This window comes from Montipora capricornis, chromosome 2, assembly GCF_036669925.1.
Source record: "Montipora capricornis isolate CH-2021 chromosome 2, ASM3666992v2, whole genome shotgun sequence".
NCBI lineage: Eukaryota > Metazoa > Cnidaria > Anthozoa > Scleractinia > Acroporidae > Montipora > Montipora capricornis.
In genome coordinates, this window is record NC_090884.1 from 37657410 (window position 1) to 37674909 (window position 17500).

General features: G+C 38.6%; 1 protein-coding gene across 1 annotated transcript in view; it reads right to left on the reverse strand.

Annotated features, from left to right (window-relative positions):
• Positions 1-17500, reverse strand: part of LOC138037257 (uncharacterized) — a 162934-nt gene that overhangs the window by 46922 nt on the left and 98512 nt on the right. Inside the window, exons 71-86 of the mRNA XM_068883226.1 lie at positions 16642-16871; positions 15515-15699; positions 14307-14728; positions 13579-13716; positions 12939-12971; positions 12287-12628; positions 11792-11821; positions 10609-10950; positions 8129-8461; positions 7614-8013; positions 6825-7237; positions 5561-5674; positions 4749-5151; positions 3818-4236; positions 695-924; positions 1-101 (exon numbers count right to left, since the gene is read on the reverse strand). The exon at positions 1-101 is cut by the window's left edge and continues 87 nt beyond it. Coding sequence (XP_068739327.1) covers positions 1-101; positions 695-924; positions 3818-4236; positions 4749-5151; positions 5561-5674; positions 6825-7237; positions 7614-8013; positions 8129-8461; positions 10609-10950; positions 11792-11821; positions 12287-12628; positions 12939-12971; positions 13579-13716; positions 14307-14728; positions 15515-15699; positions 16642-16871 — 4135 coding nt within the window. The remainder of the gene's footprint in view (positions 102-694; positions 925-3817; positions 4237-4748; positions 5152-5560; positions 5675-6824; positions 7238-7613; positions 8014-8128; positions 8462-10608; positions 10951-11791; positions 11822-12286; positions 12629-12938; positions 12972-13578; positions 13717-14306; positions 14729-15514; positions 15700-16641; positions 16872-17500) is intronic.

Sequence of the window (17500 nt, forward strand, 5' to 3'; positions counted from 1 at the left end):
ACTTCAATTCTTTCAAAGATGTAATCACTCCAGTATATCTTTCTGGTTTTCCATTCCACTGCCAATCCATCTACTTGACCCAGGTAGTCTCTTATAATAACCTATGATTGAAGGGAAGATGTTATGCAAAGTTAACTCAGGTGGTGATAGACAGTGATAACGATGGCGAGCAGGTCTGGCGCATTGGTGAGAGCACTCGCCTTCCACCAATGTGGCCCGGGATCGATTCCCGGATTCTACACCATATATGGGTTGAGTTTGTTGGCTCTCTACTCTGCTCCGAGAGGTTTTTTCCCGGGTAGTCCGGTTTTCCCCTCTCCTCAAAAACCAAACTTTGCAGGCGTAGCTCAGTTGGCTAGTGCGCGGCTTTCGGAGCAAGGGGTCCCCGGTTTGATCCTTGGTAACTTCAAGGTCTGTTTCCACTTTCCTCTGATCAGTGTAGCTATAGCTTTAAATATCCGTGAAACGGAGCACTGACAGAGAGGGAGGGAAGTTAAAGACGCAACGTCGGCTTCCATTGATACCAGTTTCGTAACTGAAGGTACTACCGAAGTTAAATAAATTGACTTCACTTTACTTTATGGCGCTTATGATGATGATAATGATGATGGAGTTGATGAGAAGTTACATGCATCGTAGAACAACAAATAAAGGGATATGAGACATTTTGTTGAATACTTTTTTTCTACTTTACCTCTGTATAGCCAGTAACAAGACTCATTCTACTTATAGTCCACTCTTCATGATCACTCCAGAATATCATTTGCTCCCCGTAATGAATGTCAATTGCCCCAGCATCGCTAAGTCCCGTTTTCACCGTCTTAACATTGATATAGGTGTGATTGTAGGTCTGCATGTTAACGCATTTGATGCTGTGCTGATCAGAGAAGTACATACTTGGTTTTTCCATGCACCCAATAGTGTCTAAGCCAAAGTAACATTAGCGTCAGATAGGTAGATGAATGGATTGAAAAGAGTTTGGATGAAGAGGAAAACTGCTCTGCGAAGGTGTTTTAATAGAAAGGAATGCTCAGACGCTCAAAAGGGAATGAGGTCTGACGAATCTCCGTGAACGGATTGTCTATCTTTATAAAGTCGTTGGAATGATTTCGAAGAAATAAATTATAAAATAGGAGAGCTTTCAATATCACAAAGACGAGGAATTATAAAAATCATACCAAAAAAGGATGCAGAACTAAATGCATTTAGAACTGACGACTGTTAACACTATTAACTTGCGATTATAAAATTGCAACCAAAACCATAGCAAGCCCTGTTAAAACTGTCATCCCAAAGTTTATTTCAGACGATTAATTTTTAAAAAGGTTTTATAAAAACTAGATACATCGGCGAAAATATTCCTGTAATTGACAGTTTTGTTTAATGTACTGCCGAGAGAAACATTCCAGGATTACTACTTTTTGTCGATTTTGAGAAGGCTTTTGACACATTAGAACAATCTTTTATTCAAAAAACTTTCCAGCATTTGGTTTTGGCGCATCCTTATTGAACTGGATAAATAGAATTTTAATAAAACTATATTTCGTTGTGCTGTTTGAAAACCAGCAACCAAAATTGGAATTTATGTTTGCCGGTAAAATCCGTTCACAGGTTGATTCTGTTTTTACCTAGGCTAAATTGGTGATCCTCAGTTTACCTAGGTTGAATACGCACTCAGATGAATTGAATGAATTTTTTTGGAGCCTAAATTAAACCTAGAGGGAGATTAGGGCAAGGTTAGGACAAATTGTAGTTATTATACATGCATGTCAATTGACTTATTATATAAAAGCAATTAATGAAAAGAACTGTGCTGAGCTGAGCATGTTCGTCGTTGTAGGGCAGTGGCGAAGACGGAGGATATTAAATGTCCCAAATAAGTCTGAAAGCTCCGAGTTCGAGTATCGGTAAGTGCACTTTACAGTTCTTTGTTCCTTTACTATGTTGTAATGTGGAGACTGAATAGATAAATGTATGAATATAGAAACCGAAAAGAGAAAAACGAAACAGCAAGAATATAATAATAATAATTCTCAATAATAATATGCGATATAAGGCGAGATTGCCGTGATCATTTTGTTAGCGAACGGACTTTGGGCGCGATCACCCACGAGTTTGCAAAGCAGAAAGGTCTCTGATGAGTCCCTTGGTCGGGACGAAACGAGCTTCGTAAGACTAAACACGAACAATGCATTTTTCACAAGTAACTGTCAACTTTATTGTCAACAATAATAATAATAATAATAATAATAATAATAATAATAATAATAATAATAATAATAATATTATTATTATTATTATTATTACACAAGTATTTTTATCAGTTAAAATAAAATATTATTGACTTGACTACAATAAAGAGGTAGAAAATATTTTCCTCCAATGTTATAGTACAACCGTGTTTATTGCATGAAAATTTCAATCCCTCAGAATCAACATTGATATCGCAAAAAAAAATGAATACGATAATAAGATGTAAGATATTAACTTCAAGTATGGAAATCTATTGTCCTCAATAATAATAATAATAATAATAATAATAATAATAATAATAATAATAATAATAATAACAATAATAATAATAATAATAGTATTTTCATACTCGTAACGAGCATTTTCACACCACTCGCTGTGTTGAGATGCGTAAGACAGAGTTTGAAGGAAGGTATAGAGAGGTTTCAGTCCTTTTTTAGGGGGGGGGGGGGGTGAAAGCTTCCTTAAACTAGGTGTTGAGTACATATTCAACCTTGTTAAAATGAGGATCACCAATTTAATTTAACCTACTGCAGTTAAAAACGGATTCAACCTGAGACTTGATTTGACCGAAAGTATTTACACCTTTTGTGATAACGATGTTGAGTATTTGAAGGTACTCAGTTTCTCCAGTTATCCTCCCATTAGTTATTGTCGTCCATACTACAGATACCTATCAATGTACCCTGTATTTTAGGAATAGTTTCTTTGCAGTCACTTATACGAGCCTCAACAGGTAACAATAAAGACAAATATCACACCAAGCATAGAATAAATAATACTTACTCGTAGCGTGGGTACTTTCCTGACAGATTGCTTTTGGATCGTCGGGACATGCACACCTATAGCCTCCCGGTTTTAATAAACAAAGATGACTACAAGCCTCCAAACAAGGATGTGGTACTGCAAATGCAAAATATGGTAAAATGGTACGTTAGTATCCACCATCACCCCTTCTACTTACGATTATAGAAAGGCAGTACGAAAGCGAAGCTTATTTACTTTGGAATTCTCATTTTTTGTCTTAATAATTCACTTCATCCCGTTGAATAAGGCGCATGCAAGATTCCAGACCACAGATGTTTGGCAAAATCAGAGGCTAGCAAAAAAAATTACAAAAGGTAGACTGAGGGCACCACCATAATAGAGTTCTTTAGAGGGAACCAAATGTGGCGGCCTAAGACCAGTTAAAATTTTTGAATTAACTTAGCTTTGCTTTGGTTAAACATGCACTAGTGTTTCACTGCCCAACTTGTCCAACTTTCACGGATACCGTCCTTTCCTAGCATATTGACCTAAACAACACAGGGTTGAATTCGATGCTTTCTTGCACTTGACATCTTTCGCAGCATCTTTGCATTGCTCAGTTAAAAAAAACACGATCTTAACTCAGAAACATGCATAAAAATATACGTTTCATTTTAAATCTCTCCTAACCCGATAAAGAAAGACGAAAGACATCACAAAGGCTGTTTCGCTCTTTCAAAATTGGCCTGAAAGCAACCCGGCCAAACAAAGGCTGAACCGGAAGTGTTGAGAAAATTAGTAATTCTTAGATACTTACTGCGTGGTTTAGGATCGCCTTTGTTGATTACCATTCCTCGGGGACTGTACATTCCATTAGCTATGATTTCCAAATTGCCATCAAACTCCGTCTTATTGATCCGATACACATTTTCAAATATGTATTCATTCCAATAAACAAATTGATCGTCAACCTCAACATCACGAGGGAACCAGAAGAGCCAAAAGCTGTTAAGCATAGTTTGAGGAACACCAAGTCCAGGTAAACTGAGGTCAACGTACAGCAAACTTGAAAGCCAGTAACTGGCAAAATAAATTTTATTTGTTTCAGCATCCAACGCAAGACCCTGAGCATCGTATTCATACCCCAATTCAGTTCTTAAGTAAACAACCTTCCTTCTAAATTCTCCGTCCATGTGGGTGCTTTCAATAAATCCATGATCCGACCAATATAGCAACCTGAAACCAAAGGGTAAAACTTTGAAACAACGTGGAGAAAGGAGAAAATAAACGCATTTTACAATACAACTACCCTATCAATACTACGACCACTACCACCACCAGCACTTCTGCTGTCTGCTGCTGCTGCTGCTGCTGCTGCTGCAGCTGCTGCTGCTGCTGCTGCTGCTGCTACTACTACTACTACTACTACTACTACTACTACTACTACTACTACTAGTACTACTGGAGCACCATAGCGTCAACGTAGCCTGCTCCTCAATGTGTATAGCTAGGGGGTTTGGTTCCCCGGCTCAGTAATATATGTAAGATCAGATTGTTGGTTCTCCACTACTCTGCATCGGTTTTTTTCCTCCTCTCCATAATAAACCAATTCATTTGCTGCACTTAATGTGATTTCCCTGTTACTGCGTATACAATCACGGTGACGCACTTGTTATAAATGGTTTGAGACCTTACCAAAGTAATTATCCTTAAGTCATAGGGGGAAAAAATATTGTCTGTTTTCTTACCCTCGTTTTGTATCCAAGGCGATGTCGGAAGGATATTGGCCCAAATTTTGAACCAACACCTTTGAATATTTACCATTAAGGTTCGAAACCTCGATTGTCAGATTGCCTGAATTTATCCAATAAACATTTCCCGCCACGACATCGAGGGCCAGGCCAGAAGGTGAAGTAACCCCAGAACGAATGACTGTTTGGTTCACTCCATAAACAGAACTACGCTGAACTTCACCGCGATAAGTATCTGTCCAGTATATGTTATAATTGTATGGATCAAAATCTATTCCGTTAGGATATGTTAAGTTCTCTAACATCAAGTCTTTGATCGAAATTTCATCGGCAGTTAACGGAGAATAGCTGATTTGTTGGTAATAAGAGTCGGCAACGAATACGACATCACCCAAAATACCTAGAAGCAATAACAAAAATAATGAATGACAAGAAGGCTTTTGAGGCAAAACATACTGATGTATATCGATCTCTTTTTGAGGAATACATGAGATAAGAAGTCATTGAAATCTTATTTTTTATGATCCCTTGGTTAAAAAAAGAAACTTTATTGAAGTGTCTAGTAGTTCTAGCGCTGGAGCACTAATTGGGGAACCGGTAAATTGAAATTAACAATTAACGCAAATCAAGTCAAATGTTGGACCAAAATCTATCCCGTTTGGTTGCCGTAGCATTTTGCAAGTGGCTTAGGCAAAGTAAAGTAATAACGCAACAAGAGCTCGGCGTCAAATCGATCTTCTGACAAGAATCGCATTGCCAACGCGTTCAGAGTGGCTTCGGAGGTTAAGTTGGGTACACACAAAACCTACACGTTGTTCCATCTGGTCCTATCTTCATTCCGATTCGGCATAGGCAACTTCTGCCGTTTGGCTTCGAGACACATATTTGAGAGCATCCTCCATTGTTGTAACATGCCGATTGTTCTGCAAAACAAATAATTAACAAAGAAGTAAATAGCTCAAGATGATTCCTATATTAATAAATTCCCAGTTAAACAAAACATATATCGCTTACAATGCGTATTTTTGATGAAAACTTCTTATGTTTGCTGCCTTTTTTGGAATAGATGATACTGTATGTAGAGTGACTTCCATATAACATAACATGTAAATGAAAAGTCATAGTCGCCTTCTTCTTTCTCGGGTATCAATAGTAACTCCAGACGAAGGGAATTTGTTTGCAGGATACGTACAATTTTAATACTTCGTTCTCTTATTCAGGACCAGCCACGGAAATGACTTGCGATCGCAAAAGTGAACGAACCAACATATTTTGTCATTTGAAAATTTGGTTTTATCAAAGGCGTTAGCGAATAGGGGAATTTGGGTGTTGTTGGTTTTTATTAAGGTGTGGAGGAGCTTTGCCATTGGTGGAAATATGGTAGCATGAATTTGTGAACAACTTAATAGAATGAGAGGCGTTCACTGATTCCGTGAGGATAGAGTGAATCTAGTTGGAAGATGAATTTTTGTTCCAGATTTTTGCGGCTTTCTGTGTTCCCGTGGTGTAAGGATAGGCCACAAATTGTCTTGTTGTGGTGGGACTAATGGCGCGACACTGCTTTAGTGTATCTTTGTCGCTTCTTTCTACATCTCGTAGGTGTTCGCGAAAGCGGTCCGCCAATATTCTCCCTGTTTCGCCTTTGCAGGTTTTCTTACATAGTGTGCAGGCAATGCAATATATGACATTTGCGGAGATGCATGAAAAGTGGTCAGTGATTTTAACGGATCGATTCGGCTTCTCCACACCCTCATAAGAACCTACGACACCTACCATATTCTCCCTGACGAAAAGCTGACGCTCGAAACGTCAGCTTTCCAAATCGTTCACAGTGGTAATTAGACCTTCATCAACACGTTTGATAAAACCAAATTTTTCTGTTTCACTCTCCCACCGACGCACCACCACAGTTTCTTTAGAAAGTAGAAATTTGTTTTTTGGCATTTCTTTTCTTTCTAACCGAGGTCTTATTTATTAAGGACACCAACAGTGTTTTCTACAAAACACACTAAAAGATTCGACATAATTAGAAAGGTTTAATTGAGTGGATGTTGAAAGCGTGCAAAGAGTTACCTGCTCCTTGAGACGCATTAGAGTTGAACGTGTATATACCAGATGGATTCCAGAATCCATCAACCATCATTTCCGGAATACTCCCACCAGTCGCCTTGGCCATAAATATAGCTCCTGAGAACTGTCCATCTCCATAAGCGGTCCATAAAAGAGTGTGGTTGTACACTGTTAGGAATCTAGGATGATGAGTGCCAGAGGAGAATGTGCGAACCTGGAGAGTCTCCAGTTCAATGTACCGTATCAGATTATTGTACTGATCGGAAAAGAAGAGTCGCTTCCCCGGCTTATATAAAGCCACGTCAACCATGGTAGGTGCAGTTTTTGGGAAATTCGTAAGAACGATTTGGTTTTTACCATCCATATCTGCTTTATAGATTTTTACATCGGCACCAACCGATGAAAAGTACATGACTCTGGAAAGATCGAAAATACATACATGAATACTCATAGGTATTAAGCAACTATATTTTAAAGCACAAATTCCGTATTACCAAATTTCAGAGACCGGTAGCTGCTATCATATTTGAGCCATGCAATAAACCAAACAATAGAATGCGCCCTCTAAATTGGAGAATAATGGCCAACCTCCTATCAGAGGGATAAGATAATGATGTTTATTCTACCTGGACAATTTATGCACTTCAAACAAGTCTGAAATGATATCGTGTATTAAAAGCCGGTTAATGTTTCAATTTAGATTGTTTGATTTCAAAGTTGAAAAAATCAAGGTTCTATGAGAGTGATCAAAAGATTTACTTGTTAAGAGTTGCCGTGACACTAAAAGCTTACCCTGAAAAGCTATCCAAAGCAATTCCTTGAGGCGAATCGACGTCCATTAAGTCTGCTAGGTAAGAACCGTTTATGGCAATAACTCGAATTTTGTTTCCGCCTTCTTCCGCAACGTAGATATTTCTTGAAACGATGTCAATATCGAGACCCATGGGCTGTCTCATCGGCCTTGGTAGCACATACTGAGGAAGGCTATCGTTTAGGTGGGACTTTCGAATGTTTCCATTTGTATCGGTCCAGTACATTAGTTTTTCAAATGGGTCATACGATACCCCGACTGGAGAATAAAATAAGTCAAGTGGTAGCATCGGTGGAGTTGCATGCTGCTGCAAAGGCAATGACATCACGTAGCACAATCTGCGACCTTCCTCACAAGCAAGTAAGAAATCATTGGAAACAGCTGCAATAGAACATTCTCATTAGTTAGTGGAGTTGATATGATGATAAGTGTCGGCTAGGTCGCCATATATTAAAATAAATCCAAAAATCATCATTTCAAAGAGGTTTAAACTTACGGAGATTTTCAGCAGTCATATTTGAGCAAATGACAGATGCATCTTCATAGTGGATACAGTTGTGGTCATTCCATCCATTATGTGGACAATTCACAACGGAGCTTTCATTGCCAAGACAATGCACGTTATCCAGCCATATATGTCCATTTCCAACGCCAAACAAGCTGAGCATCGGAGCAAGATGAGCTCTTCGCTGACCAAGTTGACGACAAACCACTTGTGCGTCATTAAGATCCCAGTAATCATCGCAGACAGTTCCCCAGTATCCATCGTGAAATATCTCTAGTCTTCCCTCTCCGGGTCTATAGCCATCAGCTAGCCTCACAATTTGATCTATAAAACAGAGTTTAAAATGTAAGTACGCTGTTTTGCGTCATCGTTGTCTCAAGTAAGGAGGAAAAAAAAAGATCGTAAATGGTCGGAGTATTTTAGTCTCGAAGCAGGTCGAATATCTTCATGTGCAGAGGCACTTTCTTCCATTATAAATTTCTATTTTAAAGAGCTGATTTAACTAAATATTTGGGTTGAGGAAATTAAGTAAGTAAGTAAGGAAAATAATGAAAAAGCTGAAAATAACGCCTCGGTCTATAGTATAGTGAGAATTTAAAAAAAAACTCTTCTTTTCGAGTTGCGATCAATAATGGCAACGACGGCCTACAGGGACGGTGGAGCGTATTTTGAATTGGGGGTTGGGGGGGGGGGGGGAGGGGGACAACCAAGGGACAAAGACACCAACTTTTTGTAGGGGGTTGTGGGGGAATTCTCCAGCAGATTTTTTGAAATCTTGAAGCTACTTTCAGGCATTGTCGACGATAGATCAAAAAATTAAACGTGGATCTTCGGTAAAATGCAAGATTTTTTTTACTTCTTATTTGCTACTTGATACATACATAACTTAAGGGCCTACTGTCGTGTTTTTTGGGGTGAGTTGCTAAGGATGTAATGGTTAAGTAATTTGAGAGAATTTGGCATTCTTTTGGTCAGTTTCCAATTTTTGTAAACCAATGACCCTAAATATGACGTCATCATGCCACGCCCATGGTCACGTGGCCAATAAAAGAAAACTCTAAATTTGTCTACGTGCTACACAATTTGGGTATTTAAACAGGGATTTGATAATTTGTATTTGTTTTAGCATCCAGCCAAGCATGGTTTTCTTTTTATCTTGAAAAATGTTCTTTTTAAAGAGATAAACGATACTGAAATACCCATAACATTTTCAAAAAAGATGATTTGAAAAAAATCAATGCTTAGCTATATTCTGCATTTGGGAGTGAAACGTGCCACATAAAAGAAAATTATGTTTATTTAAAGACCGCCGGAAATTTAGCTTTCTCTCAAACCGGAATTCATTTCGTTTACGCATGCACAGTTAATCTGAGAATGAGCGCGAGGAAGGGCTTGGAAAAACGTTCGATGCAAGTGTGTCAGCTCTCCGGAAGTAACGTTTCACGTTCTTAGCAACACGCGAAAAATCCGTCTGTGGGCCCCGAATACACATATTCCAGCCTTACGTATACTTAAACTAATACTTGATAATAGTATTTATTATATCTCTCAGATAGTACGCGCGCTGTAATTGGCTAAAATAGCGGGCCGTATTCTACAGCACGGCCCGCTGTACAGCCGGCTAAATTTAAAATTTCGACAAAACATCATCTAGCGAGTTTTTCATGTCATTTCTGTTGCATAAACATGTACTGAAAAGTGTTTGAATCTTGCAAGCAACTATTTCAAACTTAACAGCCAAGAAGATTTAATTTTTGGGATTTTGGCACGGCATTCTTTGTGGTAGTTGAACCTTCCGCTTCACTTTGACTAGTTTCCTTGCCCGCGCGCCCGTTAACCTCAGAGATATAATAAATATCTTACCAACCTTGTTTTCTCGGTCCGTACTGTAAGTTACGGATCCTCGTTTTTTCCCCTTGATTTATGGCCCGCGCGCTTCGCGCTTGGGCCATAAATCAACGGGAAAAAACTCGGTCCGTGACTTTCAGTAGGACCTCGAACTCGATTAGTAAGAGGTATATATACCTAATAATAATATACTTTGCTCAAATATTTTTGTCTTAATGCTTTGCTCATTTTGTATTGTTTTTCCCTCTGTTTTTTTTTGCTTTTTTTTATGTTTTATGAGTGTTTTGATTATTTTAATTTGTTTTTTATTATTTTTTTGCCAGCCCTCCCGGTTCCGCCGTCCCTGGCCTAATAACAATTTCCACATATGTGAAAAAAGATATATAAATTTGAATACCGAATACGGCTTGAAGCAATTAACCGAGGGAAGGTGCCCCCCCTCCCACCAGTGACTAACTCGATTAAGGTAAGAGGTAAGAGTTTGAAACGACCGCCAACCATGTTTAGAGAGGGATGTACAGTTTGAAGATATCCCTCTCTCGAACCATCTTATATGTGTGGTCAAGATTTCAGTGTCCTCTAAAGACATTATTTTCTGGCGTATGCTCATGCATATGTTCTACCTGGAGCTGCCGGTGGAGTAAACTTGCAGACCACTCCGATGTCTTCCCCGTGATAGCAATTGTGACTTCCCCATCCGCCATGACGACATTCCGCAATACTCTCTTCATTCCCAGTGCAGTGAACATCATCCAACCAGATTTGGTCGGGTGTTGACCAGTCAACATACCACGAGCAACAATGAGTGCTCCAAGCTCCTTCGGAATAACCCAGCATGCGACAAATAACATCTGCCTCTTCTATTCCCCAGTAATCATCGCATATCGTTCCCCAGGTGCCATTCAAGTACAATTCGACTCGTCCTTGGTTCGATGTTGGGCCGTCTCTCAAACGAACTCTAAGCTCTGAAATAGTTTAAGTGACGAAAGAGCGATTAAAATTAATGAACATCCCCTGAGTAATCTTTGAGAGGTGACGCTATGGATTTCATTTAATATTATGGTTTACTTGATGCTCTTGTTTTTGCCACTATCTCACTTCTTTCTATGAAAATGAACATGTTGAAACCAGTAATCGTGTAAATTGTTGCACCAAACAAATCTAAATTGAATGGGCGTCACTATGATGATGATGATTATTATTTTTGGAGAGCCTAACGGTCCTCTAGGCTGTGTGCATCGGAAATATGAGTTAGGCAGTAGGCTAAACAAGAGAGGAATTTGCACAGAATACCGAATGCAGACGCTTTTACATGTTTTCCATATAGCACTTGAAAGCGTTTCTTTCATGCAACCCAGTGTCCCTACAACGCCGTCCATTTTTACAGGCGAGAAACTCCATGTCTAGGTCTTTGTATCGATCGATTTTTTCCCTTATATTTCTTATTTTTCCCATGGGACCGCGATGTCTGTTATTGGGATGATTTCTGCTGTTTTGTCAACCACAATATTGACTGGGCGACATTGGTGAATGACATGATCTGTGAATATAGTAATCACTGAAGACTGAGACATCACAGCCACAGTCTCATCAACGTTTAACCGTCTCATCTTTGGCCCGGCCTGCATTGTCTGAATTTAGGGAAATCACAAGTGTATGATGGACTTTAAGCTTTGATAGTTCATGTGCACAGTGTTTGATCCTGAGCGTAGATTTAAATATTATTATTATTATTATTATTATTATTATTATTATTATTTTATTTTTATCTTTTTTTTTTTGGATGGAGCAGAGGTTTCAACTTGCCTGGATGAGGTCCTGGGGCTAATGTTGGACCTATAAGTAGAAAACCAAAAGAAATCAGCATTTAGAAATATTGTTTTCGGTTTTGTTTATTCACCATGCGCCCCTAGTTTAAGCAATTGCCAAGTTATGTAATTTGGGATGTTGTAGAGACAGCCAGTATTTTTCAAATTGGTATGGCTTGTTTTAGCTTGTTTGAAAAATTAAGTCATTACGAGAACACTAATTATTCTTTTCTACGAATACGGCTCTACTAAAGTTAACTATAACATCTGCGTATATCACGTTTTAAGAGGATACCCTCATATCTATTTTTTCCGTCTGCTTTTTGAGAGGGGTTTTCTTTTCTGTCCATGATACGACTAATTATTTAGGCCGAAAAAATAGGGGAGAGGCTGAACGAAATGAGATCTATCTACAGCCAGGGATGGTAGTCAGATTACGACATTTGGTTGCAGAAGAGATCAACTTGTTGTTACACTATGACCAACGCTTTACCTTCCGTGGGTGGTATCGAACCGTTGTAGCAAATAACTCCAGCGTCCTCATAATGACTGCAATCATGCATATCCCACCCACGGTATCTGCAAGCCGCAATGCTTTCTTCATCACCACGGCACTTGACATTGTCCAACCAAATTGGGTACGAAGCATTTCCTTCTCCAAAATATGCCTGTCTGACCGCGTATTGAGCTCCGGTGAAATTCAGCATCCTGCATACAACTGTAGCTTCCCTGAATCCCCAGTGATCGTCACAGACCGTTCCCCACTGCCCTTGGTGATATATTTCAACGCGGCCTTCATTAGACGAGTTGGATCCTCCAAGACGCACCATGATATCTGGAAGAAGGGCAAATTTAATTATGCATTGCTTCAAAACCGTTAAGTAACGCATAAGTACTTCGGGTTTTCCGAGTTTTATTTACATGACCTCATCATTCGCTGCAACCTTTATACTAATGCAAAGAGATGACTATACACCTCTGACTGTCCTTTAATTTCATTTTCTCGGAAATTTTTCTCTCACTGACAACATTAAGGTCTTGTAATTTGATATTAATCTCAGACTTTCATATCTTTCATACATCTGATAAGTTAGGCGGATCACTGCAGTTTCATACCGATATTCTTCAATTTATAACCGGCTTACCTGGTATTGGGGGAGGCGGAGTCGGTTGGGTCACTGCAGATGAAAATAACACAAAGGAAAGAAAAATGAAATAAAGGAGTGGCACCAGGAAGACTCGGAGCAACCAAAAAAAGGTGATCGTTCAATCATATTACGGTAGCTTTATGAGTCAACAAGTATACAACTTTGTTCAGTACATTTGAGCCCTAAGAATTAAGTTCCCTGGCTCATAACAAATAGAGCCCTCATAACTTCCGAGTCCGCATAACAAATAGTCTCGGCGGCGGAGAAAACGAGTCCCGTTTTTACCAGCCAATTTGAAGGTTTTAACGGCGAGTAACACAACTGATCATGACAACATAGAAAATGGCCCCAAGTCATAATCGTTCCACCCGCTTTGGCCCCAATGGCTGTGGATTTTCTGGTGATGTCAAATTGCCATTTTATTTCATAATTAATTCTTGCCGGGCAATACACCTACTTGACACAAATGCGGGAAGTGCATGCAATTTGCAATTAAAGACGTCTTCCATTAGGGACAAGGAAAACGCATGTAAGCTTCTCTTAGATACTTGGAAAAGGCATTTAAGAGGCCCCTCTTGCCTGATTACAATAACGTTATCTTTCATACAATCAAGTGAAGTATAAATTTATGTTTTACCAGCACTGCATGTCCTTTGGTCATTCAGCAGTGATGCACCATTCGGGCATGCGCACTTGAATTCACCATTTGGAGCCAGAAGGCAAAGATGACTGCAGCCACCGTTGTTTATAAGACATGTGTGCACAGTTCCATATTCTAAATCATGGAGAAATGATTGATGCTTTACTTTTCGTGTTGTAAACATTACAAACAAAAGGTAGCATGCTTCTAAGGTTTTAATTTCAGGGCGAATTTCTAAAGAAGAATTGTTGACCAGGGAAACTCAACTGAAGAGTTTGTAGATATCAACATAAGTACGATAAAAAAGAAATGATGGTCTATGTGTTTCAGCCAGCCTCACTTGTATGAATCGATACTAGGCATCACTATACAGAGAAATCAGTAGACTGCATATAGAAGAATATTTTGGCCTTTTTCACTGCCAATAAAATGGTAACCTAAGGGCATGGTTTTAAAAGTGAGAAGGAACTCATGAGATGTCTTGCATCCTTGAGATAAGCCCTTTGAAATAAAAAAAAATAAGATAATATGATTGTTGTAAGCTATTAAAAAAAGAAAAGAAAAATAAAAGGCTGGATGGTCGAAAAGAATACTGAATCTATAAAAAAGGGATCAAATATGACAATTCAGTAAACAATGTTTCAATACGGATGTTTCTGTCTTTAATATTATAATTGTAGACTCAGTTTTCGCGATCTTTCTGCCATTGCATATACTATAATTACCAATTGGTTGTCTTGACTCATGAGCGACCACTGCTCCCGTCAAAAAGACATCAGTGAGATGCCCAAAATTGAACATCAAGAGAGGCCGTGTTTTGTTGATCCACTGAATACTTTGACTGTTCCAGTCAACCCAATAAAGATTGTCACCATATAAGGCAAGATCAGCAGGAAAAATGTTCTCGCCGATGAAATGTATAGTGTCAACGTTAGTTCCATTTAAGTCTGCAGTATCGATGTAATTATCATATGCATCCATCCAGTAAATGCGTTCGGCTTCATAGTCGATGACCACACTCATGGGGGTGAACACATAGTACCAACTATAGCCCAAGGCAAAGAAATTTTCTTCTCGATTTTCGCCAGTTAACTCGGCTCGCTCTATTTTTGGATCTATTAAACCCCAGTCAGTCCAGAACATGTACCTTGAAGTAAGAAACAATGGAGTTAACAACACTGAATATTAAAAAAAGAACAGTAGCATAAATTCTCTTTCTCATTTATCCAAAGTAATGTGTGGGAAAACGAACGAATGAATGAATGAATGAATAAAATTAATGATAAATAATGATCAGATGAATTGTATAGATAGGATGCTGGTTAGATGAATATCAATAATTGAATAGACGCACGGCGACCATTTTGATTTCTGTTTTTTCAAATAGGTATTAAGAGATGCCCAGGGGGAAAATACATATTAATTCGCCCCTTGAGCATCCCATGAGATCTTCCAAAAAGAGGGAATCAAAATGGCCACCATATTTGCAAAAAGAGGTTTATATGCTTCCATTCTGCTTATGCATAATCTATGTATGGGGTGTGCCATGATGGTTTCTTCATTAATGATCGATTTTCGAGGTAATATTATTGTTAATCTGATGCAGGTATTAACTCTACAGAGTCGGTCTTCACATAACCAATTTATCATTTGAAAGTGGGGTAATACATTTTAATTAAATTGCCAACTGTAATAAGCGTTGAGGCACGTATTGAAGACCCTGTACTGGATTGTATTTTAAGGAGAGAGGAAAACCAGAATACCCGGAGAAAAACACTCGAAGCAGAGCCGACAACCAACGAACTCAACCCAAATGGGATGGCAAGTCTGGTAATGGAACCTAGGCGACAATGGCCGCTGCGCCATCCCTGAGTCCCTTATCATAAGTCAGTAAATTGGTAGATAATTGGCAATAAAAGATAATATAACTTACCCGGACTTTGGATCCACCGCAATTCCACGTGGGTTGTACATGTTTGTATAAAACAATGTCTTTCTGTAGCTTCCGTCAGCATTCGCCACTTCGAGTCTTTCATAAATGTAATCTGTAAAGTATATCTTGCGAGTTACCCACTCGTAGGCCAATCCATCCACTTGACCAAGGTCATCGACGATTAGCTGTGGGAATGAGAACGATTGAATAACTGACACCTTTGGTGCCTTTTCTGTTTCTAAGAATAAAATGTTATAATTATCTGTATATTGTGTTAAAAAGGGGTCGGAGTCATCTTTATACATTAATTGGAATCGTAGTAACTGTCTTAATTTAATAAAAAAATCGATTGAATTACGAGCATATTTTGTTTTGTCCATAAACCACAATGCTTCCCGAAGGTATTACTGGTTCAAAAAGGAATACTGCAATAACGTTTGATGATCAAGGAAGAACACGACTAGGAGAAGAGACAACACGTCAGTAACCTTGAAGCTATTTACTCTGATACCAACGAAGGTCACTAGAAAGATGCTGATTGGTTTTTAAGAGAAGGCAATTAGCTTATGCTTTGTGTTAGGTTTGAGTTAGAAGATCCTGCATCAAGCATGACGCATGAAGCAGCTAGAGCTCTCTGATAGTCACCGTTGGCCGTTAAGTCTGAAAGTTTGATGCACAAGGTGTCTCTCTCTCTCTCTCTCTGTCTCGACTGTCTGACGCCGGTTCATCTCCGTTCGGTCGTCATCTGATCTCTCTGCCTTCGAAGTGTGTCCCGAAACAAATAAAATGTTCTGATTATTTTCGCAAATGTTTATATCATAATAACATGAGTGACAAATTACTCCTTAATTTTGGCGCCAAATTTACACGCTAATTTATAATTTTACGTGTGGAATTACAATATTGCCATGGTAACTTTTCCTAAGTGCCAAAGTGACGTTCAGGTTTGAAAATTAAGGAGTCATTTGTTACCCATGATATTAATAGCTAATTAAATGGTATACTCGTGAAACTAGGAAATAATTTCACTTGCGTTTTGTCCAAAATCAAATAACTTCCCTGGCGTCAAATTATTCCCTAATTTTACTCGTCACTATTTGATTACCCATACAAATACACGGCTATACCTCAACTTCACCAGTGTCAAGACTCATCCTGTTAATTGTCCACTGGGCATGGTCACTCCAGAAAATTATTCTCTCGCGGAGGTCAATGTCAATGGCTCCAGCATCCGCAAGACCTGTCTTCACGGTCTTCACATTGACGTAGGTGTGATTGTATGTCTTCATGTTAATGCACTTGATGTTGTTTTGGTCAATGAAGTACATACTTGGTTCGTCGGAGCAACCGTATTCATCTGAACAATTGGAAAAGGGAAAATATAAAATATATCAAAACAATGATAATGCGTGTTGAAGTAACTAGATAAAAGAGGGTAGACAGTAAAACTCCGTGTCATTCAATACTGATTTCGGTATCATTTTTTTGTTTCTTAACAAACCAACAAAAGAAATCATATAACCATAAGTAAGAAAGCAAGAGCTGGGTGAAAGTAATGTTACGCAATACCCACTGCCCCATGATGTTGGCGTTGAAGAAGATGCTTTTGTATGTACTGACTACCTTTGAAGGTCGAGTTTGTAGCTTTTAAATTTTAAGAAATGTGAATAGGAATGAAATATCCAGAGAGGTTATTTGTTGGCTTGCTGAGTTTAAATGTATCAATGGGCTTTTTGCCTCAAAAAGTAATATTTGACTTGATTTGCGTTAATTGTTAATTTCAGTTTACAGTGTCCTCCCTAATTAGTGCTACAGGGCTGAACGACTAGACGTTTACTGGTTAGGGTTAGTAAATAAAAGTTCCTTTTCTTTCCTTTCCTTTTAGATATATCATCGAATTCCCATAACTGACATAAAAACCAATTTATGTCAATCAGTAAGGAGAACTAATATTGAGATATTCGGAATGAAAGGGGTAAGATTTTT